Genomic DNA, 26,256 nt, shown 5'->3' with positions numbered 1-26,256 from the left:
TTGTACTGTTTTACTCTCTCAAGCATTTGCAGAACTTAATGGTAATCTGCATACTTGAAAAACAATAAATTCACACTATTTTTATCAATTGAGTTTTTGTTATATATATTACTGAGGCACGCTATTATCTACATGGGATTCCACTGGAACGCCATCTAACAAGCAGAGATGTAATTACCTATGGATATACAGTGTGGTTGCCAAAATACATCAGTCACCACGTAATAGAAGTATGCCATGCAGATCATCATTGCACAGAACAGGAGTAAATGAGGCATTCATTAGGATTTAATTTGTCTTCTTTAAAAAAAAATAACAATCCATATTCTGTGGAGATTGATTTAACTTATTTCTGTCAAACAAACTCCATGTCTGTAGGCTTGTATAAATTCTGGCGACAACATGCCTGCCTTGCCCTACCACCCCGCAGGCCCGAAGCTTGCATCACCATGCAAACGTGCAAACATAGGAAATATTAAAGAAAGTTTACAAAAGGCAAAAGTCATCAATCCCAGACCATCACCTAGAAACGGCGTGTGATGACAGAACGGCCCAAATTCTTCATCTGAGTCAAAACCTGGAATAAGATTTAGAATGTTCCTATAAACAAGACAGTCCATCCCCAGCGGAGCAGCTGTGGCCCTCACGTACAGCACACGCAGCGGGAGATGCCCCGTGCAGCTCATGCTGCTTCTCACCCTCAGCCTTCCAACGCCATTTTTACACAACACCCGCATTACAGTAAACTGTGAGGTGTCACAGCCCTCGTGTCTCTCATAGTAAAACCCAGTATTGCGACACAGCGTGACAACTTGGCATGATACATAAAAAGACAACCCTCCAAACTCTACACACCCAAACAGTGAATACAGGCCAGATCATTTTAAGTACAAAGGAAATTTTGGTTTAAAAGTTCTACCAAACAAAAACAGGAAATCACTAAAAAGGTCTTTAAAGGTATTTTTTTAATTGAATAGTTTTAAGGAATAGCAAAGATTGACAATTCTTTCTGTAATATAATGAAGTATAGTTGCATGGACTTCTTGTCCAATTTTAAAGACCACAGCTTATTTCCCCTGTTTTTATCCTTATTTCTGACTAGTGATGGATCTCAGCAAAGAGGAACATGACTTTTTCATATATGATGACCATCAGATAAGAATATAATTTTGAACACATAATCAATGACATCGTTTACAGATTTTTACAGATTGAAAGTTATTAAGTTGAATAGATTTAATTAGTACAAATAAACTAAAACTAGTTTCCCGGATCAAACGAAGTATGTAGGCCGGAAACAAGACCGTGTAAACAGTCCGTTTGAAGTACGTATCTAGTTATTGATTTCACCTTCATATTGTTCACATTTTCATTACCATTTGACATTAAAAAACAAAGCCAGCAACAAATGTTAGGCTGTTGCCTATTTTTCCTATGGCCAACAATATGTGACACGTGACATTGTGTCTCAGAGGCAATTCTACTGTAGTACAAAAAATCTGCACTTTTCTCCCTCTGCCGAGTAAGCTTAATTAAAGAGAATGGCCACTTGTCTGGTTTATTTTGTCAGCTGAGAAAATGTTTTGTCAGTTTGATCTCCCCAGCAGTATTTGAAAGCATCTTTTTCTTGATGGATAAAAGCAGGTGCAAAAAACAGGTACATGCAGCTGTCAACGAAGTCATGTGATGCCATTTTAAAACACGATATTTTAAAATATTTTCATATTATTTCAACACACAACAAAAATATAAACACATGAGTGCTGGCAATGATGCATAATGTGTGGATTAACTATTTCTTCCTTTTGTAATCCCTGATGAATTTCAACTCTACATAATTAAAAAATAACGCTAACACTTCCAGTGGGAAATTAATTTTTAAACCTTTTCTATTTTCCTTGTATAACCTAAACATATTTTTCCAAAATTCTTATCTTTATAAACTACGAAACCATATTCTCACATTCATCAGGTGAGGAACAAATTCACTACACAGCCACTAATAACCAGAAGTCTCCAATCATAAGACAAGTTACGTAAATTCCTGTGTTGCATTTCAAACAGTAGTTCCTTAGTTTTCAAAAGCCAGGTTAGTGTCAAAATCATTCTCTGAACAAGGTAGTAACACAAAAAAAATCTCTGTAATAACTAGTACATCCAGAAGATCCTGAACTAGCAAAATATTTTGCCTTTGAATACTTTTCAAGTACTTTTCAAGACACATTTTTATTTTCAGTAACTATATCAAATCTCACTGATGTCCCTATAAGTATTTATGCTTAGCAATAGTTTCACTAATTTACTATTTAAATTAGAACTGTTTTTAAACCTGAACTGTGGTGAAGGTTGAACTTGTGCTTCAAAAAGCAAAATCCTCCTGGTTTTTTTGTTCTTAACAGAATTGGCTTGACTCTATATTCATGAAAATGAAATCAAAGCTACCTTTACCAGTGGTTAATTATTCAAAAGAAAAATCGAGTGTATTTCTGACTATGATGTTGTAGGCATAAGTTCTGCTTTGTCCAAACTACAGGGACACCTCCTATTAAATTCAAGTGATATGTCCATGCTAACCAGAACAAAATACATGTAAATCCCAGAGCTTTTATTTTCATCCCACACATAGGACCCATCACCCCACATAGGACCCATGCATAGAAAACTTTTTTCAAAAATATAAAGGTGTTTATAACAAAAGTTTAAGCAACAGTTGACTTGAGACCAAAGATGAGACAAAATTCATGTCTCGCTTTAAAGTAATAGAATTGTACAGTTGTGATCACTAAGTACTTGAATCCGGATTTTCATTGTTCCAGACCCCTAACAAAGACCAGAAAAAACTCCAGACAATTTTTACGTACTGGAGAGCGGAAAAGGCTAAACCCAATGTAGTGCATGAAGCCGCTCTCTCATTATTAAGGCAAAGTCTGCCCACAAACATCCACTGACATACGCACTGAAGCACAAAGAGTTACACACGCATGCATTAGAAATGACCAAATGTTAACTAAATATTTTTATTTTTTCTTTTTCTAGCAGTTTAACATACTAATTTGATTAAAATAATTATCTATCTCTCATGCTGAATGCTTCACTTCTTTCTCATTATGTTTGTGTAGCATTTCTTGCATTAAGCTATAAAGATTTTTAAATGGAAGTATTAAAATAATATTAATTATAGTAGCACAGATGTTTCTGCTAAGATAAATTGGCATTAAGAAACGCTGCATTCTGATTGGCATTAGTAGACGTTCCAAAAAATAACCTGAAAAAAAATCCAAAGTTGAAACCACCTATTTTAATGAACTAAATCAGAGACATCAGAGGAACTTTCTTAGGCTGTTAATTCTCACAATATGATTTACCAAACACTAAACAGTTTTTTTTAAGCACAATAAACCCTCTTTAAAGTAGCACAAATATTACAAAGTTCTATTCATAATAATAATAAAAAATATTTATGTCTGTGTTAATTCTGTTCTACTACTGTCTACAATGACAGTAACAGATATGGATGTTTAGAAAGGCTTCTCCTTTTGTTCCCCAAAACATTGAAAAGATACAAAATTATCACCAGCAACATAATACATATATTGAAAGCCAGTCCTTCTCCCCTAACTTGGAGATCCATTGGAAGGATAATACAACAAGAGAATTAGAAATTACATTCTCTCCTTTTCCCTTATTCTTTGCTGAGATTTCTTTGTTCTCCTTTTTCTAATTTGGCTTTCCAGTTTATTCTATAAATCCCCATACTTTCTTTTTTTTTTTTTGTTCTGCTTTAACTTCTCCTTTTTCACCCCAACTGCCCTCCCTAAAACCTCCCTCTTGATGTACAGTCACATCCAGTTCTATCTCTATTTTTTATTGTTTGCCTCAGGGACGGATGTAAAAAAATATTACAACAGTGTGCTTCTAGGATGTCAACTGCTCCCTGGCTACTCTCTCTCTGTGGCTCCCACCGAAATAAGAGAAGGGAACTGGAAGTAGCCTATCCATGTATGAAAGCAATGGAAGGATACCCCTTTGCTCCTGACTGCATGCATGCTAAAGATGATCTCTGGAAAAATATCAGTCAAAACTATGTCCTGCAAAGGAACAGCAGTGCAAAGACTTAAAATAACATGCTCCAGCCTATGGACACTGACTCTCAACAGACACAGCTCAAGCAAAACCCCCTACTGATGCAGCTTCTGGAGCCAGTGCAGCTGACATCCGCACAGCAATCCATTGCACTGTGAAGACCTGTCCTAGGAATAACAGGATTTTCAGGAAAAGTTTGAAGTAAATATTCAACTTCCCTGCAGAGGACCAAAACAGTTGGATAAAAGCTAATGTTAATTAATAAACAACCTAGTCAATTCTTCATTTGCGGGGAGGGGGGGAGCTAAATTTGAGACTGCTGTTCTTGTTACATCCATGAGTAAACTCATGGTACAGATGATGGTAGCAAAAATCCTGCTACTACATTTAATTCTTAATCCAATTAATGACAACATTATAAGCACCTAAGAAGGCTATATTTAACATTAATTAAGATACCATTGAATTTTAAGACAGACAGATGAAGCATTGTGAGGCCCACATTATGGATGTTGAACTGATCAAAATACGTAACTTGTCAACATATGATCTAGAGAGATCACAGGGGAAAAACCCTCGACCTCGAAAAGGAAAAAGACCTCAAAATCAGATTGGTAATTCTAATAAACTGATATTAAGAAAAGCTCTTGTACAAAAAAAAAAACAACCCTAAAATTAATTCTTGTATCTAGGTTCTGGAGCAGAACACAACTTTGAAATATCAGGTTGGCAAAGCCAAACCAGTGAACAACTCTAACATTAATTTCTTAAATCAGTATTATACAAGTCTTATGCATTTTGTGATCTTTTCCATTGAAGTTTAGGGGGAGGTGGAGTAGAGGGGTGTTTGTTTTGGGTTTTTTTTTGAGACAGTCCTATACAAAATGCAATCGCATTTCCATAAGTTTAATAAAAAGATCAAAGTACTTCTATATTCAGAAGTGGACAAACTTTAGAATCACCCACTCTCTTTTTCACATTGATAGAATGCAGAATGGTAGTTCCAAACTATTTTTAAATAGTAAGTTGAAGCAACTCCTAAGTCAACAGCATTAAATTACATAAGGAAACTGAATCTGCTAATTCATATCCAACACATTTGCTTCCAGTGACTTTGTTTTTTGTGACATGCCTATCAGTTATTCTTTTTAAAATGACATTCAAATTGCAATACTTAGGATAGAGAAAGTTGAACAAGGACTTATAAATCCCATTCTTTGTAAAAATTTCAAATTGCAGTAATATGAACTTAGTCAAAAAGTTTTATATTTATCATCTAACATATACGCAGATGACTCTATTTGCAGAGTCCTAAACAGAAAATTACATTCCTTTATACAAAACTAGATTATTATTTACTACTCAAATTCTTAAAATAATAAAAAAACCCCAATACAAATTTTCTATCTTGTGACTCAGACCATCCTTTCTTCAGTGTTATCTGCAGATATAACTAAGACTTTTGCAATTAAAGCCCAACAGTTAAATACTCCTTCCTAGGATAGGGCACTGTGTATAGCTGTGTTGTTCTACCTCTCTCTCAATTAATTACACTCACATAACACTTACCAAAGTGAAATTATTCTCATTGTGATATCAAGTAGTAAAAATAATGAAAATCCATTAAAGTTTTCAAAGAAAGCTAAAAATACAGGAGCACAACTGGTACAGAATGACCTTGTTAGTCAGCTGAACTCAACATTTTTATTAGCTTTTAAAAAAATATTCTTCAAGTACAAAGTTAGTCGTTTACTGATCCAAATCTATTTTCAGTTGTTTAAGATGTCAATAACAAATAGCAGGATGTTCCCTGAGCAATGAAACATAGAAATGCACGGGAACAGTTGTCAGATCCGCAGCTTCACAGTAGTCCTGCCAGCTACAACAGGCGTGTTTGAGTAGTACTGAATAGTAACTAATGCACACACGGTTAATCAAGTTAAGAAATAATAGAGTACTTTAGATTGCTAATCATCACTGTTGGACTGGGTTTCTAACAATGCTGTTTAAATTAGTATTGTAAGTAGTTCTGAAGAGCTTTTGATCAAATTGAAAGGCAATCGCTTCATACTTAGAGAAGGAATCAGGTACCAGAAAACTGATTCCCATGGATGCTTCTAGTAAAAAAAAAAAACAACCAGAAGAACATCTCATCACTAACTTCACAACTAGTTCTCATGAAGACCTGCATCTTGTATAATGACGACTGTGGTAAACCTTAGTCACAGATACTTCTGACTTCTCACTTAAGAAATGATGGAAATTTTAGGACAGCATATTGACCTAACCAAAACACCCCTCAGAAACAACAAAAGACAAACATTCACTGTATATATTCATATATACACTCCAACAAACATCCACCTTTCTGCATTTATACATTATGTGTAGGTTTAGGTCTCAGAGAGGTGATTGAGGTTTTTTTAAGTTAACGTCGTCTTAAAATTTAATAATGCAAACCTGGTCTATATCCTGCATCTCAAGTTGTTACTAGAAAATATAGAGTACATTTTTGATGTTTTTCAAGGGCTTTTTATGAAAAGTGAGAGGAACTTCATCATCATTTGGACTACACATATGAGTTCATAAACACAACACAATAAACTTGGGGAAGCGTTCACTCCCAGTTTCATTTCAAACATCTAACTTAAATGCTTTGAATCTCTCCTTCAAAACATCCGATTTTTCCAACTGATTACAGAAGGAACTTAGGCCCCTAAGTGGATGAATTATATCAAAGATAGATACTGAAAGTATCATGAATAACCCCAAATCTTCAGTGACAATCTTCTGCCCTGAGAAATGATACTGCCAAAAGAACTAAAGGGCTACAAAGGCAAACACTGGGTTTTTGTAATTCAAAATGTGGCTATACAATATATATATATTTAAAAAAAAAAAACACTTTTGTGTACTGAACATTGATCTTGATTCAGATTTTCCTGTTACCTTCAAACGCTCGTGCAGCATCTACCAGGTGGGACCAGTCTAGCCCTGTGGCAGTGTCTGGCAGGGGCATCAGGCCAGGATCATTGAATTTGGCTTTATCAGATAAGGACCCATCTGAGAACCAGAATTCATCTAAACAATAAACACAGTAATTAGTCTTCCTATAACAATGACGTAGAATTCATTTTAAAGCTATTATAATGAACTGTAAAAAAAAGTATAAGCAAAGAGTGCCTATCTTTATTTCTGTAGTTTCTGTCTTTTCCTGTTCAATACTCAGTACGGGTGGAACAATTTTTAAACTTTGGCAGAATAAGATGGGAAGGGTTTCTAAAGGGTTTTTTGTGCCACTTTGCACATGACGTGTTCTTTGCATTTTCATGTGAATGCTGTGTGGGCAGGCAGCATCCATTCTTAAAGCATAACATAATAAACCTGAGCACTGAGCAGAAAAGTTGCTAGACAGACAGAGTTGTATTTTTTAAGACAGCTGTGAAACAACATACGAGATAGTTACATGCAGAATTTTATTCTGAAACTTAAATATTCCCATTCCAGAAGCAATTTAAAAAATATCACATGCTTTTCTTTTAATACGTTTGTAGAGTCTAGCCTATATGCAAAACTCACTTTCACACTGAAAATACTACCATATTAGTTTAATATTTTTAGCTGTATATGCAAAGAGCTGTATACTCCAGTGACACATTGTATACTGTAGATAGACTGTATATTAATTGAAATGCATACAGTATAAAGTTAGTTCCAAACAGCTTTTAGTTATGCGGTCTTTTCTTTTAGAAAGGTATCACAAACATACACCCTAGTAGAGGAGAATGCTAATTTTCATAATTATCTTAAATAGTTTTACATTTTCTTTGTCTATCCATAGCAATCTTCACTCTGATCGATGTGAACACATTAAAATTAATACTGCTGAACTGGCACGCAGAGGTTCTTAAAACTGAACATAAACCGAACACATCATCTATAATCACATTTCATCTTAACCATAAAGCTAGTGACATAAAATTGTACTTTTATTACATAGCGTAGTCAAGAAAAAATAAATTTTGCTTAAATTTTGCAGATGTATCTACTTCTATTAAGTAAAAAGGTCAAAATAGTAATTTTTCCTCAAATATTTCAGAAGGAAATTTCCATCTAGTTATTCCAGTGATTCAGACTATAATATTTATGAGGAATATTTTTTCCAGGAAAATACCAAACACAAAAATCAGTGAAGGAAAAAAACGCACACATACAAGTGGAAGACAGATTATAATTTAAGAAAACGGCATGTTGTCATTGTCCTGATAACAATGAAAAACAATACCAAAGTCCATTTGAATTAATGATTCTCGACCTAAAAATCCAAAAGCAGAAGCCTGTTACACAGCATTCTACTACATGAAGCAATTATTAAAGCATATTGTATTCTTTGCAGAAAGCTTGTTTTTAAAAAAAAATAAAATAAAAATCAGGAACAGGAAAGTGAAGGAGGTTTGCAATCCTCTGTCAAAAATATTAGGAGTCCCACAAAGCAAAAACAATGCAGAGGAGGCAGAAATCTTGTTTACTTATGTGAAAGATATAGTATTTATATTACAATTAGAAGTGGCTTGACAAACCTCTGTAGAAGTATCTTTCTCAATATCCACTCTTAGTATGCAAAAATGCATGTTATATGAAATGGAAAATGTGATATACAAATATGTTCTACCTGTACATGTGTACTAAGATTTTATTTTCAGTTCCTTATAAACATACATAAAATGTTACCTAAGGTTACTTTGGGGTGCAAATACATTGGAAGCTCAACATCAAAGCAGACTCTGAACTTTTGTATACGACCTGGGAATTTTAAGAACCTTATTTATACAAGTACAATTGTTTTACACATGCCTGTTGTGGAAAACAGACAGAATGCCTTATTTGAGAAGCTGGCAAGCCAGCTTTTGGTTCTAGATCAGCAGGCAGGCCCTAAGGGACAGCCCTCGCTTTTGTGTGATCAGCCTACAGAGGCTGATTGTGAAACCTGTCAGGAAGATGCCTGCTCCCAGTGCGATTCTGCTGGCTTTCCAAATTAGAGTGTAGGAGTGATATATTCACCAGTAGTCATCCTTCATTATGCATTGTCTTTGTGAGAACCTCAGTTCACCTTAGGGTGGATCTTATTCAGTCCTGCATAAGACCTGACAGAGCAATTCAACTGCAGAAAGCCTGCCAGAGGAGAGATTTGAATATTGATAGCCCTGAAAACACAAGTGCTCATGCTGATGGCTGAAATTATAAGTGGAATAACTGAACAGGCATGAGTATGCCACCACAGAATAGTTCATTTTCAAGTATAAATTATGTGTTCTCGTGCGATGGGGGTGGGGGGAAGAGGAAAAAGGAAAAAAAAAAAAGGAGCTCTAATGATATAGGCCTCTGCGCTTTTGAATTTCAGTGAATGTTGTTTGTATTTCAGGGATGCTCTGGAGGAGCTGCATTACTTCTAGCCTCCTCTATTTGCATTTCCTTCCTGCTCCTCTTACCTTGCTGTTAGCTCCACTTTTTCTCCGTATGACTGCTGCATTAGCAGCTGCAGGCTGCCTGTTGTCTTCCTTTTTGATTTGTGCAAAGGTGGCAAGTTATGCTTGAGCGTGCCCACCTTTGCATGTCCAGAAGGATATGCCTCATCTCATAGGCTGCCATCTTCATTGCCCACAAGACTGGTTTTGAATGAACACAGACTTACCCCTTATTTCCTTTGAGGAAACAATGTAAGCGTTATCTTTCGGTTTTAAAGACTATTTTATTTGCTGTACTCCTTTTGTAACAAAATCATTGATCTTATGGTTTTTGGTCATTTCAGTTATGTCACTCTCTTCCTACACTTCAGAATTTTCTTTATTTTTATTATTGATACATAAAAGTATACAGCATTTTGTAGAGTCCTTATTTTCACCAAAATTATACGGTCAGTTCAGTTTCCAACAGAGCTGCTCAAATTGACTGACATCAGTCCCACATATCTCTGTAGTCAAAGATTAACTAGTTATACAGAAAGGAGAAAGATTCACCTGACTTAACCTTTTCTACTTCCAAGACACGTATCCTGCTTCAGTTGGAATTGCGACCTTTATGTAGAGACTACAGATCATGAAAAAAATACCTAAATACTCCTTACTTACTGTGCTCAAACTAGACATGTCATTTAACAAGCAGATTACCTCAAAAGATGCTGCAGCTGAAGGAACATAACAAGTCATATGTAGACATAAATCCAATTGTCTGCTTCCTGTTCTTCTTTCCTGCAATCACCAATTATATTTCTATGGTCCTCTTAAACAACAGCTTCTGCCTGCTGAACCCTTCCCTTCTTCAGTATTACCTAGGGTTGTCCAAAGTCTGCCTTCAAAGATGCCAGCCTGACAGCAGACTTTCCCATGGACATACGCTCACGTTACTGATAGAGTAATGGTCACGTGCTCCCAACAACAAAAGGGAAGGCAAAAGCAGTAATTGAAAATAGTCTCATGTTTTGGTACAGTGGATTATTCACTGTGTGAGAGTCTGTAACAGAAAACATATATACTCCTTTGGTTGTGTGAATTATTTAATCAACAGACTTTATTTGCTTACGGAAAAGATGATTTCCAAATTGTTCAAGTTGCACATCAGTACCCAGTGACGCTCTTCCATTTTACTACTGCTTCTTATTAACGGGGTTAGTTTTGGATTGAAGCTAACACTGGTACTAAGCCAGTTTTAAGATAGACTTTCATCTGATAACATTGTTGCAGATAGATCAGCTGCACTTCTGGCAGCCTTTTCCCTATGGCACGTACAATCTGAGAACTTTCAGAATTTTTTAGCGTATCATTGCAAAAGATTCCCTTCCTTATGACCTTATGACTGCACTGCAAGTATCCTGCACCTTGCTCCTTTCACAGGAATGTCACGCCAGTGTATCACTTAGAGCATTTTCCTTTCCCCGTCCCCTTTGCGTTTCATAATTGGAGGGAACCACGGTGCTGCCTCCATGTGTCTTCCTGGGTTTCTGACTGGTGTTGGCACACTAGTTCTGTATCAGTGGTTCTCATTGTTTTCATTCTTTCCCTGCTAGTCCAGCTGCAATGAATTTACAAGACGGGGATAGATTTGTACCTGCAACCACATATGGCATGCTAGAATCACTCAACATGAACAGCACTGTCTCAGTTAGGGAATCTTTAATGTCCCTAAGGTAAAATTCCAGAATTCTCAGCTACGCAAGTTCTGCTTTCTGGTTTAAGTTAAAAATAAGATAAAATGAAATAAATCTTTCTACATTTGTGTACTGTGTTGAAACAACAGCACTCAACTGTCAGAGCTTGATTTCAGGCTTTGCTGAAAGCAACCCTTCTTTCACTTCACTTCCCCCACTGATAAAATAATAAAAAAAGTCCTATAGCTTCATTTTCTCATCTCCTTCCCACAGTCAAAATCACACACAGCTGAAGCTTCTGCTTCCATGTTTGCGTGGTCGTTCTGTCTGATAATTCTGATTTCCCAGCAAACTGAAACCCTTCAAGGTTGCCTATGATGCTTTGGTTTTGGTGCTGCCTTGCTTACCTCTTAATCACACTCTTTCCCTTGCTAAAGGGATCTCGTGAGACTTGGTGCTGTCACTATTTCACATACCACACGCTAGGTAATAACATGCAAGAACGTATCTTTCTAAACTGAACTCCAGCCAAACCCACACTATTTCCACTGATTTCTGTAAACATTAAACATCAGTAAAATTGAAATGTTTTAAGATCACAAACATATGTATTTTACAAAAGACATTACTATGACAGCTAACTATCCTGATACCTGAAACTACAACCTCAAGCTAAAATTATAAATGAAAAAGAAACCTCTCATATCACCACTGCTACAGAATGTAAATACCTGTTATGCACCGATTACAAAACCTTCTTAACAAGAGCCAAAGATAGTTTCTTACATGGAGATACTGACTGACCTTATTTTGAAAACAAAGGTGGGCAAGTCATGATGTGTCAGAGTGTAATTACATATAACCAATTAAATCTTCCTTGAACCAGCCTTCATAAATGATCCTATATTGCTGGTATTAAAAGGCACTTTTATAATACAAAACCAGAAGCAGAAAATAGAGGTTGTATATAAAAATAGCATGAACTACCTTGGATATCAACAATCAGCTTTGCATTGACTGACAGTATGCTAGTTTCATGTTTTTTGCCAGCTATGCGTATAAATAACTTTCTGTATCTAAGAAGCAGCAAGAAAGGAAAATAAGGCATTTAAGAACTAATACGCAAAACGCTAACATTTCACTGCTGGAAGAGCGGTGTACAGCTTGAGCATACACCATTAATTGCCTTGTGTTGATCTCCAGAATAAAAGCACTCTAAAGGTTTGATCCCATTGGACGTTTGCCTTTACAAGAAATGGCTCTAAAAACACAGGCCTAACATAGTAAAAGAAAGAAATACAGTCAGGATGCCTGATTATATACATAGCTCCTTCACAGACAACAAAATCTACTGAATTAGTCTCAAATGAAACAAAGTGGGTCTTTGTTCTCTGTCAGTAAAAGCAAAAGATCTTTTCATATTAAATGTACAGTAGAGTTCCACTCTGATAGAAGAATATTTTTATGATGGTAAAAGGTACACCGAGCATGCGTTCCCATCTGAAGCAGGAATTTAACAACTGTTTGCGATACCAGTTTAAAATTAACCAGTGCTTAGTGACTAAAACTCAGTCTCATAACTGAGGCCTCTATAACTAGAGAAGCGTTTTGTATCTAAGGCTTACTTTTGAAAGTTAGCTAGTGACTGCTAGGTCCTGAAGGACACGAGGAATGACAGAGCCCTTTTTATTATTATTTCTTTTAAGTCATCTGTCTGCATTCTCTTTGGACATGCGCTTACAAAAGGCCTTAATGCTTTGAAGACATTCTCCCACAGCTTCTTAACTATGGACCAGAGAGTCCACAATTGATCTACTATTTTTTTTAAATTGTGCTCAGCTGTGATGCAATATTAAAGTAGATAACTAAAAGTGCCTTTTTTTTTCCTAGATTGTTTTTTTCTTTCTAGATTGGGTGTCCCCTATAGCTCAGCCTAAAATAATTGAGAAGTGATTTAGCATTTATTAAAAAACAATTCACTCAGTAAATGTATAAATACAGATATGTAGCCTAAATATATGTATCTGGCTGCGTTGGGCTATGAAACGTAAGCATATATATTTTTCCCAATTTCCTTTTTTTGGTAATTCTCATGATTTTCCTTCCATTTCTTCCACAAAATTACTACAGACTTTATAGTTCATCACTCCATATAGGAATTATTACAAGATAAGCATATAATAAAGATCTTGCTTAGGAAGACCTCACAAGTAAAGAGACACCTTAATAAAATATTTTCTGCCATTAAAAGTGAAGTGTTATTTGCAATAGTTTTACTAACGAGTTAAAAAAACTATCAGCAAATTCAGTTTTGAAATCAGAGATGACAACAATAACTATTGCACATTTCCTTTTAAGATGTTACCAGAAGGATAATCTAAATAGAAGCCGTCCCATGTAGCTATTATTTTGAATATATTTGTGAATATTTCGGTAATTTGAATGCACACAAAAAATAATAAAATACAAACATTCAAAAATATTGGCTTAATTAGGTCACCATTGGAAAATAAAATGATAACAAGAAATACGTTCAGACAAATGTTTGTTGCCTATCACTGATCCCATGAAAATTTTTTGGGAAGTGAATGCTATCTCGAAATATGATAAATCTGAATTAATCACTAAGGCAAGCATAAGCATATACTGCTAACCAAATATGCTTTTACTAGGATATCTAGAACACTGATTTGACGTTTCACAATTGCACCTTAAAAGTAAAATCTAACTTAATATTTGGTGATTTGCTTGAGTTTATTACAAATATTCCAAACTCAGCAATAAAAGCAACGATCACTTACTTCTGAGATTTCCCATTCCAGGAGTCAGGCTCATTCTGGGAGGCAATGTGCTGTGGTACGGTGGAGTAGTGCTGAATAAGATATCATTTGGCAAGGCCTGGTCTAGCATTGAACTTCGAGAGCTAGCATATGAAGATCCTCTTCGATTGCTACATATACTCTCATCAGATAGGGTACGGTAAAGTGTCCTCCGTGGAGAAAGGTTTCCATAAAATGAAAACTAAACATCAAAAAATGAAGATATAAGAACACTTATTCCTGGTTAAAATAATTCACACAATCATATCCCACCATCAGTTCTTGGGAGTACTTTTCTGGGAAGGCACTCTGGAATTCTTGAGCTAATACAAAAGATCAGAGATTTGTTCCACCAGATCAGATCTACTGGGGCCTCAAAAGAGTTACTGAATTGGGTTTTCATACTTCCTCTTGATATTTTGGAACACATCACCAAGAATTTATCAGATACTGCATAGTTTTATTAATTCTGAAATGCTAAATGAAACCTCCATAGCCTTATGACAGCAATGTTTTTTAGAAATGTATAAAAGGTTACCAAATCTGGCAACATTTATTCAAGGCTATACATAGAACTGTTTGATTTTAATTTGAAATGACTACACTTTTATGTTAAACATTCTGAACTGACATATGGTGCAATATAATTCATTGGACAATAAAAGGGACTTAAGACTTTGCTTCTCTCCAGATATCACAAAATAGGCTTAGAAAAGAGGGTAACAGAGTTCAGTGAAAACTGTTTATGCATTTCATAAAGTTAATTAAACCACAATCCAAATATCTACAGTAAAACAAGCTGTTACTGTATTGTAAAACCGGGCCATTGCACTTCCTAAGTCTTTCTTTTGCACTGCAAATCCAGTTATTGTTCACATGTATAAATGTCAGTTATTGCCTTAATTATTTTAACTGATTTGTCCTGCATATAACAATTTAATGCCCTGTCCTGTTTTCTTTGTAATTAATTATGAGTTAAAAGGAATACACCAAAACAGTCAATCATGCCACAAGACACAGTCTTTACAAAATACACTTCATAGTGCTAGTTCACGAAAGCATCTATCTTGATGACAATGCTCAATTGTTAGAATGCTTAACTGTGTCCCAGAGAAAGTTGAGGGAGATATTCATATTCTAATCTAGGAAAACATAAAAATACTAAATCTCTAAATCTAGAGATTTGCCTGAAACAGATATGGGCCATGGGAATATACATCATCCACAACTCTATTTTAACATATATGTAAAATGATCACAATAGACATAAGCAGAATCCCTAAATGAATGGATAAAGAACGTACGCAGCATCCTTAAATGAATGGATATATGGTATCCTTCTATAAGAAGTGGTTAAAGAATATCAAAAGACCCTGAGCCTAATTAGGGACCCCATTAGGCAAAGGGTTAAAAGCCTAAATTGAAGGGTCTCTGATCCTCTTTCACAGAATCACAGAATGGCAGGGGTTGGAAGGGACCTCTGGAGATCATCTAGTCCAACCCCCCTGCCAGAGCAGGGTCACCTAGAGCAGGTGGCACAGGAACGCGTCCAGGCGGGTTTTGAATGTCTCCAGAGTTGGAGACTCCACCACCTCTCTGGGCAGCCTGTTCCAGTGCTCTGCCACCCTCAAAGTGAAGAAGTTCCTCCTCATGTTGAGGTGGAACTTCCTGTGTTCAAGTTTGTGCCTGTTACCCCTTGTCCTGTCACTGGACACCACTAGAAAGAGCCTGGCCCCATCCTCCTGACACCCTCCCTTTCCTGCACTCAAGATTCCCAGCAAGCATCCTGCTGCAATTCTTTGCTGTTACTCAAGTCTCCTCAACCTTATGCTGCGTCTTCTGTCTACAAAGGTTGTTCACCAGCTATCCAAACATGATGAATGTTAAGGGAATGTTAATTCCTTTCAGGGTGTGACAAAAATTAAATGTTACCTAGAGGGCTCATTATTCACTGATTTATGAAGCAGGTAAAACCAAACCAAATATGTGATTTGAGTTTGCTAGCTTCTCTGTCAAAGACAACTAACTCACCTACAGCAAGACTACTACCCTCTATGAAGGCATAATCAAAGATGGGACACTGCCGAGTCCTACATCTGGGGATCCCCTGCAGGTCTGCACCTAAAGTCTCTCACTAGTGAGCTTTTGTTTGGGTGTCTTGGGAGGGAAAGGACAGCAGTAATTTATCTCAAGATGGCCACATCTCCTCACTCCTTGTTGTTTCTTATTTAGGTAGCCAGAAACATCGGCAGCTCTTGAAATCATCACAGAAAACCAATTATTGTATCAATCATAAATCATAAAAACCTCTAGGACATTATTCATGAGAATTCAAACACATAACGCATACTTAACATACTGCACGTTAAAAAATATATATGATCTGAATTTTAAATTCAACTCTGCACTTAGAGGTTTCCCATGTGTTACTCTTGTTCAGACATGATGATTATGCTAATTAGCACACTGTATAAACACGGTGGGTTAAGAGAGCATATTGAATTAATATCAAAGTATGACGATTATCTCAAGAAATTTAATTGCTTTGTGTTTTACTCCACATTAAGCACAGAATTCAGAATCATGTATGCTTTGAGGTGTAACAGATTTTACGTTCTCTATCCACTTTTTGTGAACTTTTAAGTATTACCATTGTCTTCATACTATAAAGATGGGATGTATGCTCTCCACTAGCACTGACAATTATGCCTTTTGAGCAGTTGCCACTGATACCTACATGAAATTGTGACTCAGACTTCAAACAGAATTGTTGGTACTGAGTATCACAGGGCAGGGGAAAGCAGGCTACTTTTATCCATGTGCCTTAATATCATATAAGGTGTATAAATTTAGACATCCAACCTTGAAAATGTTACTTTTAATCTTTGAAATGATAATTAAGTTGCTCAACCTGCACCTGTCTCTGCTCAAGCTAAGCAAAGACATACTTAAAAGAATACTGTATTTCATACATAATCATCAAACTGGATATTGCTTTCATATTTGGGACTTATGGTCAGTATTTTTAGCATCCTCATGGAATATCCTTGGCTCGTACAAAATGATATTGCCTTCTCTACAGCAATTTTGGGAATACCAGAAATTCATTTCTAAGATACCTGTGTCTGAGATACACAGAGCCAAAGAAAGTAGCTAACCTTTCTTCTCCCCTCCTCCATTGGAAGGCTGTCTGGCAGCATCAACTTCAGAAAATCTTCTTTGGACAAGACTTGCTGGCTTTCAACAATGGCATTCCTCACAGAAGTTTGGAGTGGACTCGATGCCGACACAGCATCAATATCATCATACACTCTGTTGAGACAATTGGTGTTTTTAGCAAGAGAAGCAATAGTGCTCTTTGATTTGAAAGACTGCATGCATTTTCTGTCACAAAGTAAAAATTGTTAGAATTATCTCCCCACACAGCACACTCTTATTTAGAGCATTTTTTTTAAATTATTTTGTATTTATGAAACTTTTTGTGGGTCCAAAATGAAATTCTTAAACTACTGAAAAATCAATTTTAGGAATTCTAAAGAACAATTTAAAAAAGCATAATGCTTATTTCTCCTAGCTTGCCTCTCTTTTTTACACCCCACACTTTTCTATTGTTAAAGCTGTACTTATACATTTCCAATAGTTCATCACAAAATATTTTAACTCTTATTCCTTAGCAAATAAGAAAATTGATATTTTATAGTGTGATATTGTATCAAGCTTCACAATCTGGCAAAATTACTATGTTCACCAATGGCAATGTTTGAAGTGTATTGGTAATCGATTTGTGCCATATGCCAAGCGTGTTTTATTATCACCAATTTCATAAAGCTCTTTAGATAAATAAAACAGCTGTCTCCCTTAATTATCAGCATATAAAAATGTATTTAGAGTCAACAAAAGACTGCCAAAGTGAATTATTATCTTTCAGCTTCCTTCCAGTGAGAAAGGAGAGAAATGATTTTAACAGGTTTACTCTGGAAATGCAATTGAAGGAACCAGAGATTCCCAATCATACAGAACATACATTTGAAGCCATTACTTACTGCTAAGTGCAGCATAATCAGTGACTCTGTCTTCAGCAGACAGCAAACAAGCTTTGCTACGGTAAAGTGTAATTCTCAGTGAATTATATCCTATAGTAGCACAACATTCAGCAATTGACCTCATTTTCATCATCATTGCTAATTAGAGATGTTATTTTATTTCAACATAATCATCCTCAGAGAGATATTTCCTCTCTGTCATGTATAGAAAGCTTTCCTAGAAAGGAGGTGAAGCAGTGCTGTATGCCATGGAAAAATCTGAAAATATTTTCTGATACATGAAGTGCTGCCATGTTCAGCTAGTATTTCTTAAATAGAACTAGCTCTTGAATATACCTTTCTAAATTGCTGTGGTTTCAGTCTAAATACCATGATTCATTACACAATTTTGTTTTAAGGGTTCCATTCAAAATAAAGAGAAATTGTTTCAGGAGTTCATCAGCTTCAAAATGCAGGACAGGAAGACAGTAACATCTTCTACTTTTGAAAATTAGGAATTTAAGAGCTTAACTTCAAGACTCATATTGCATAGCCTGTGTATTCTAGCTTATATTTTAAATATGAAACTTGCCATAAGTATGCACATATATGCAATATGAGATATTAGATGCAAATAACCCATTCCCATTAAACAAAGAGTAATCCCATACTAAACATTTGAAAAATCAGGTACTGGATGTCACCTTGTCAATTTATTGAGATGGATAGGGCTGACTGTGATTTATTGAGAGACAGAAATGAATAGCTTATGCGCAAAAAGAAAGCAAGGAGGTTATTTGAAAAGATGATATTGAAGATAACAGGAATTTAAAGGTTCGTTTTAAACAGAAGATTCAAACGTTACTTATTACTGTCGCAGCACTGAGAAAGTATAATCTCTATCTGTGTGTATGAGATACTGCATCTTTTCCTTGGAGTGTAAGCCTTTTTCCTCCACCTAAGAACACATTTCCCATGAGCTATTCCCGTGTTAAGCTGTACATATAGCTGTTCGTTAGAACTGCTCTGAATATTTTTGTCTAAACATCACTTGCTAGAAAAATATGGAGTTTTATTGAAGCCTGAACATCTTGTAGAGTCTCATGAAGAGAGGGTCAGATATATCCACACTTAAATCTTTTTCTTGTGGGGTCCTAACCACCAGGTCATATCTGTTCATTAAAAACAAAGTCAGAAAAAGATACCAAAGAACCACTACAATACCCAAAACTGGCACTACTTTGTGTTTAAATTACCCACCATAGATCACCAATACCTTTATGGTTATCTCTCTCATCTGTAATGTATTAGCTGAAGTAATAGGCAACAAGGTAATACAAAAACTTCAGGAAGTAAGCTTTTTTTCAACTAACTAAAGTTCCTGAAGATTTGTAGAAACGGTCTTTAAGACCTTAATTAAATTGTACCTTCCCAATTGTTTCCTAGAGATTCAAAATGGAAATTCAGAATGTCCGACACAGTCATGTGCTTTTGCCTACACACAGTTTGAGAAATTTCTGTCAGTTTGCTTTATTTGACACAAGGGGAAAAGATGCAGCTGGACAGAACACAGGAGAAAACAGTATCCTGTGCAGTTATTGTCTTTTTTTGGATGTACTTTTGATACATAAAGGTACAGAAAAAAACCCAAACATTTAAAAGCAAAACGGAATTTGTAATTTTTCATTCTTTTTATCCTATTTTAAAATTTACCCTTCTTTCCCCAACAAAGTTAAACAGAGTTCTTACTCATGGCATTCAGAAACTTCAGATTCTTCGGGTGTAGGACTTCCTTCTGATTTTTTCCATCCAATGACATATTTACTCACTGCTCCTTGTCTGTGGTATGGTTTTGAAACTGATCCAGAAATCTGTTGACTGCTATTCTGCGACACTATATAGACTTTGGAGGTATCTAGGGAGCCGCTCTTTTTAGAGCAATGTGTTGATGGGCTTCCTGAATGATGTGACCCACTGAAAAAGTAAAAAAACCACACACAAAAATGAAAACTGCTATAGAACAACAAATCAGAAATGCTTTGCCTGGTATGCAGCTATAATTCTCAAGGTTAAAATCAATGTAGCAATATTGCTACAGTAATTTTCTGCATACCAGCAGTGTATACGTTAAAGCTCCCAGAGAACAGAATTGTGATGAGTTTCTAAAGCAAGTAACATATGTTATTCAACTTGATGAAATGCCATTGTAAACTGATATGAATTAAAATTAAAAGACTAAGTTCAAGATATACGTATAGAATTTGTGTGTGCAATTTTAAGTAAACATGTACACACACATTGTTAATTGTCTCTAACTCCATTTACAGCAAGAACTACATATGGAATTACCCCAAATATCTCTCTAATTATAAAACTCATGTGCTTTTCCATTTCATGTTAATTTTGCCAGTTCACGCCAGTTTAAACTGTGCCCTTCATTCAGTAATGTTGAGAATTTAATATTAACAGAAGTAAATTTCAGTTCAACAAAAACAGTTGTCTAGATAGTTTTAATAGCCTCTTTTATTATGAATAATAGCACCAGTAGGCACTAATGTAACCCTTTACTGAAAACTCTCAAAATGATTTTAAATGAACTAAAGCAAACACTTCCTTGAAGAATAAATTTCTTCTTTTAATCTTGAAGGTGAAGTAAGCAAAGCATTCAGAAACCAAATACCTGGCCTGAAATCAGAGGCTGGAACCTGAAGCAGCAGCTCCTAACTTTTGTTCGTTATTGGTTTACGAATAGCAAACACAGTGCTATCTTTTAATCTAATCCTAAAAGCACTGGTTTAATTCAGCGAGGACCAGAAGGTATTGCTGAAAGCCTAACAGACATGGCTACTTTGCTGTCCATGCAGAGTCAAATACAAGCAATGCACAAGCAATGCACATGTATAGATGTCATCAGATCAAATTAAAATGTCTACTGTGGAAGAAAGCCGAATCGTTAAGCAATGGATTAATAATTTTGATCACAGTTAGTATATGCCTTTAATCTTAAAACCAATTTATTTTTTCCTTCTCCATCTTCCCCCTCGAAAAGTATAAACAAGATTATGAAGTTTTGAGGGAAGAAAATAATTTGGGTGATGTTCAAAGCTTTTTTTGCTTGCTATCCTTGCAAATATGCAAGGAAATTATGTAAGGATGTGGTGAAGAAAATAGTTCAGTTATGAAAAATTGAAATCCAAAGATGAAGCAAACATTGAAGCACAATGTAGAATACATTTCAGATTGACAGTAAGGACATTATCCAGAGGATTTTAGACTTCTATTTGTAACTAAATTTAAGAGAAACTGAGCATTAAACCTCATTCTGTAGGTTTTAAATAAGGGAATATTTTTGAAGTGAAGAAATAAATGCCTATAAAAGCCTGGTTTTAGATCATGACTTCGATGCAATGGTTGGAACAAGCAGCATATAGTTTTAGGATCCAAAAGATATTCTATGTAAGAAACAAAGCAAAACTAAAGGCAAGCTCTTTCAGCTACAGTAACATGAAGGTATTTGATAATTCATGTGCATAATTAATATAAAATAGGAGAGATAAAACTATTAATAAACAGAGCTGTGAGACATAATACTGTGCGTAGCTCAAGTCAGTCTTTTAGTTTGAGATGCTGTTTCCCACAGCAGGTTTAATTCCATAAATCTTACTCAGACACTATAGTATTAGTTTTTTCAGGAGGTTCTTTATCTGATGATGTTAGAGACTCAGGCCAGTATCTTTCAACCAACGAACATCTTTCCTATGCATTGTGGTTTATCTATTCAGGTAAACAGAATACAATTTTAATAAAGAAATGTTGCATTTATAGATCACTGATATTCCACCCATCTGTGGGCTTGTTTCTTGAAGCTTTACACTGTTTCACTACTGCAGAAGTCTACTATTTAACATTCATAAAATAATTGTGAATGAATGTCTCAATAGTTTTACAACTTCATCGTTATAGATTACAAATACAAACTCAGTGTCTGACCAGGTTGAAAATATATATAGGATCGAGCAGTAGATATCACACGCTTCTATGTTAACTCAACTTTCTTACGTCTATTTTAACACATCAGTGTTGCAGCATCACAGCTATAAAATGAGATATTTTTTTAATAATTATGCCTGTGGGTGCTGTATAGGTGATGCCAGCTTTCAAACACAACTGCAAAATTATTTATCACTCCAACATAATTTGAAGGATGCGTAAGTAAAATTTAAATAAAACAGTTGGGTCACATAACATAAGTGTGACATTTTCCTACAGCAAAAGGATTCGGCACACAAATTAGAAGGTGATCATTTGAAAAGATTGCTATTGCCAAAGTGGAATTGGGCAATCCTAATGTAAGTCATCATCTCAACAATAACTACTACTAGGTAAACTCACTTAAAATCTATACGCTTTTTTATTTTTAATTAATCTATAAAATATTTATTCCATAGAAGTGAGCAGCAGATTGCTTAATGGTTGTCTGGCACTTCAAATATGACAGCTGCCACAGAAGTGCTGATAATACATATTCTAGCCATTAGAAATCTATTTCAGCTCATTATGATGAAGTCCTAGAAACACAAAGCTTATTTCTAGCACTGCAGAAGTTTCAATACATAAAATTAAATCTCAACACACACAAAGTAGAGTAAATCTGGAGCTTCTGCATTATCACAGGGGTAGCGAAAGCTTAACGTGAACACATTTACCTAGTTTTCACACTAGTCTATTCGATAGTCTATACTACCTTCTGTAACTTGTGAAAAAATAAAATCTAGAAGTCAGAGTAAGTATACCAGACTAATTCACTCATGTCAAGCATATAAAGAAGTGAGGATACAAGATATTATTTGGTTATTTTCCTGTACTTATTGACATTGAAAACAGGAAAATCAGAGAGAAAGAAGAACAAAAATTTCATTCCATCCTTCACAGAGCAAAAATCCTTAACATAGACCAAAGCTTCAACTTCAAAGTCACTGTAAAATGGGAACTCGGAGATAAAAACAACCAGTGTACTTTCAAAGTTTGCTTTGCAACAGATGTACCATACGCACATTCCATTGGTAACAAAAAGAACAGCTGAAAATCAACCAGAAACACAGTTCAGCAAACAAAATTGTAAAGCATACATCACAATAATGTAAAGTATGGGGGATGGTATGCAGTGTAGTTTCACTATATGTAAAAATTGTCCTTTGCAATTTTTATGATTTCCCTCAGCATTAACTCCTAGTTGCACTGTACTAAAAAAAAAAAAACCAAAAACATATGTGAAGTAAGTTCTTGGTGCAAACTTCACTTTTACTTAGGGATGTTTCCCAACTTTAAAAACCTAAGCAATGTGCACAAAGTCACATATAAAGTCGATCAGATCTGGGAGTAGGGCTATAGCTATATTTTTTAGGCAGACTCATCAAAAATTGCCTGAAAATTGCTCATATGGGCATTTAAATACAACAAAATCAAAATCAGTTAAGTTCACTTTCAAAGAAGGGTAAACAGAATAATAAAAAAGAAACAGTTCTCTGTACATTAATTTACAACCCATAATCCCTAATTTGTAAGAAACACATACCTGGAATGAGAGGAGATTTCACTTAGGTCTCCCATGCTGCCTTCAGCTGTATGACTGGCAGAAATAGCAGAGGCATAGCTATGAACAGCGTACATTTTAGCTGGATCATCATCTGGCCCAGGAGTTTCGGAAGCCTCGGTCCACTGCTCAGTACGACAATGTACTCCAGACCTGCTGCCAGCAAGGTGCAAAGGGGCCAGAAGAGGAGCAGGCATGCAGGGAGCTGTATCAATCCCACTGTCAGTAGAAGCCCCCTTTATATATGTTAATCCAAGCAGTTCAGGGTCCATCAGATCTCCAGAACCAAAGTGTTTTTCATCGCTGTTGCTGGATGTATTACTCGATAGGGTGTTGCTGCTTGAGTGGCTTGAACAGCTTTTGTCTCCAATCTTAACAAACAAACAAAAAATGACCCTCCTCAAGTTAAACAGTAAAATATTGATTTTCATATAAATGACTCAATTTGTGCCATTCAAAGACCATTTTATTACTTTTTTACAGTATTCTATAATATATTTGCAAAGTATGAAAAGAGCTAATTACACTACCACTTTCTATGAAATGAATTGTACAACTGGCTAGATGCATTAAAGGTTGATGTCACTGCAAATAAAAAGGCTCTAGTTCCATCTTCTATGGCAAATCTTAAGATCACACTTGAATTTTCCAATTATAGGGCCTGCTTAACATCCATAAAATTGCATTTCTGAGCAGTTAAAATAAGCAGTTGTTAAAGCTAGACGTATTGGTAATTATTTGTTTAAACAAGTTCTACTGCAAATCTGAAAAACACCGAAGACTGAATTATCCTCGGCTTTTTCTCAGTGTGGGTGAAATACGCAGCTTATTGGATCAAATCCAATTGGATGTGTGGCTAGTTAAATTGAAGCCAATTGCGACGTATGCGTACCAGATGAAAGCAACTTAAGCCACAGGGCCCTAAGCTAAGCATGGCTATTGAAGTGGAATAATTATGTCAGGCATTTGTGTCAATAAAGTTGGGGGGTTGTTGTTTTTTTCAAACGAGACTTTATAGAGAGTTGGACTAATTTATCTATGTGACAGAGTAGCCAGAATAAGGGCAGAGGGACTTCTATTAGGGCACATGGACTTCTATTAGGTAGAATATAAGTGGGGAGGGTAACTAACTTTTTTATGAGAACCCCCTCCTAGCAGATGCCTGTAAACAAAGCTGTTGCCCATACATTAAAGCAGCTATTCAAGGCAGCCTTTCCAGAAATGATACTTCTATTCCATATGGAAATTAACATGCCTAAAAATTTGAGAAAATTGTTTTAGAAAAAAAAAAGGAGGGGTTACACTTGCATTCATTCTAATCTTTACAAGATGGCTGTCACTTTAAAAACAATGGAACAATTGATAAAAATACAATAAGCAGTTTTTTTCCAAGGAGAGGGACTGGGAGATAGGCGTCTGGAGAAAAGGCACGTCACTTCTTACTGTAAATGTAACATGGAACCAAACTGGAAAGAAACAATGCGTGTGAGGGAGCTCAAAGGCATAAAATTAGCCTCAGAAGACATATTGTATGTATGAATCTTCCCCAAAATTTCCTGTATGTTGCTGAACATAACATGCTTAGGTACCCTTCCAACCATGAAGCAGCAGAGAATCTGGACAACAGCTATTAATACAGACATCTTGAACTGCCCAAAGTTCAATATGGCCATATCTTAGGATAATTTTACGCATTTCCCTGTGCCAAGAGAAATTACTGTTTGAAAGCTCAGCATGGCCCTAATTGCTACATGTTGTTAACGACTGTGTCATGAAGCAGGATTTTTAAAACAAACAAAACCAAAACGTGCAGGAATATGATATTTATTCCAGGAGAACAAAGAGAGCTTGAAGATAGTCATTGAAATTCCCCCTAGCCTCCTTCCCCCAAGTTAAAACTGACAAAAAGACAGCATAGACCTTTTTTATTAGAAAAAAATTAGAAAATATTTTACAGAGTTCTTGTACATTTGCTGTAGCCCTCACTGTGAATTCCACTGGCTGGCAGAGTTATATGGCAAATCGAACTGAACAAAAAGGGGATGCACAGGAGAACGTTACAAAGTCCTTTACAAGGTGATGACTATTTTTTTCCTGTTTTACAACATACCTGCTGGAGAGCAGCTCAGCTGAAAGAGACCTGGGAGTCCTGGTGGACAACAGGATGACCATGAGCCAGCAATGTGCCCTGGTGGCCAAAAAGGCCAATGGTATCCTGGGGTGCATCAAGAAGAGTGTGGCCAGCAGGTCAAGGGAGGTCATCCTCCCCCTCTACTCTGCCTTGGTGAGGCCGCACCTGGAGTACTGTGTCCAGTTCTGGGCTCCCCGGCATAAGAAGGACAGGGAACTGCTGGAGAGTAGCAAAGGGCTACCCAGACGATGAGGGGACTGGAACACCTCTCTTATGAAGAAAGGCTGAGGGATTTGGGTCTCTTCAGTCTGGAAAAAAGACGGCTGAGGGGGGACCTTATCAACACTTATAAATACTTAAAGGGTGGGTGTCAGGAGGATGGGGCCAGGCTCTTTTCAGTGGTGCCCAGGGACAGGACAAGAGGTAATGGGCACAAACTTGAGCATAGGAAGTTCCGTCTCAAC

The 26,256-nt window shown here is 36.0% G+C and overlaps 1 protein-coding gene across 4 annotated transcripts in view; it reads right to left on the bottom strand.

Annotated features, from left to right (window-relative positions):
• SIPA1L2 (signal induced proliferation associated 1 like 2) overlaps nucleotides 1–26,256 on the bottom strand; it is a 152,296-nt gene that overhangs the window by 4,855 nt on the left and 121,185 nt on the right. Inside the window, exons 15-20 of one of the 4 annotated variants that reach the window (XM_074580113.1) lie at nucleotides 23,644–24,032; nucleotides 19,818–20,042; nucleotides 17,205–17,358; nucleotides 14,029–14,248; nucleotides 7,033–7,164; nucleotides 524–577 (exon numbers count right to left, since the gene is read on the bottom strand). In XM_074580113.1, coding sequence (XP_074436214.1) covers nucleotides 524–577; nucleotides 7,033–7,164; nucleotides 14,029–14,248; nucleotides 17,205–17,358; nucleotides 19,818–20,042; nucleotides 23,644–24,032 — 1,174 coding nt within the window. The remainder of the gene's footprint in view (nucleotides 1–523; nucleotides 578–7,032; nucleotides 7,165–14,028; nucleotides 14,249–17,204; nucleotides 17,359–19,817; nucleotides 20,043–23,643; nucleotides 24,033–26,256) is intronic. The other 3 variants (XM_074580114.1, XM_074580115.1, XM_074580117.1) reach the window with 3 other exon arrangements.

Source organism: Larus michahellis, chromosome 3 (assembly GCF_964199755.1).
Source record: "Larus michahellis chromosome 3, bLarMic1.1, whole genome shotgun sequence".
NCBI classification, from domain to species: domain Eukaryota; kingdom Metazoa; phylum Chordata; class Aves; order Charadriiformes; family Laridae; genus Larus; species Larus michahellis.
Note: the sequence above shows the minus strand (reverse complement) of the source record. Positions and strands in the feature narration are given on the sequence as shown.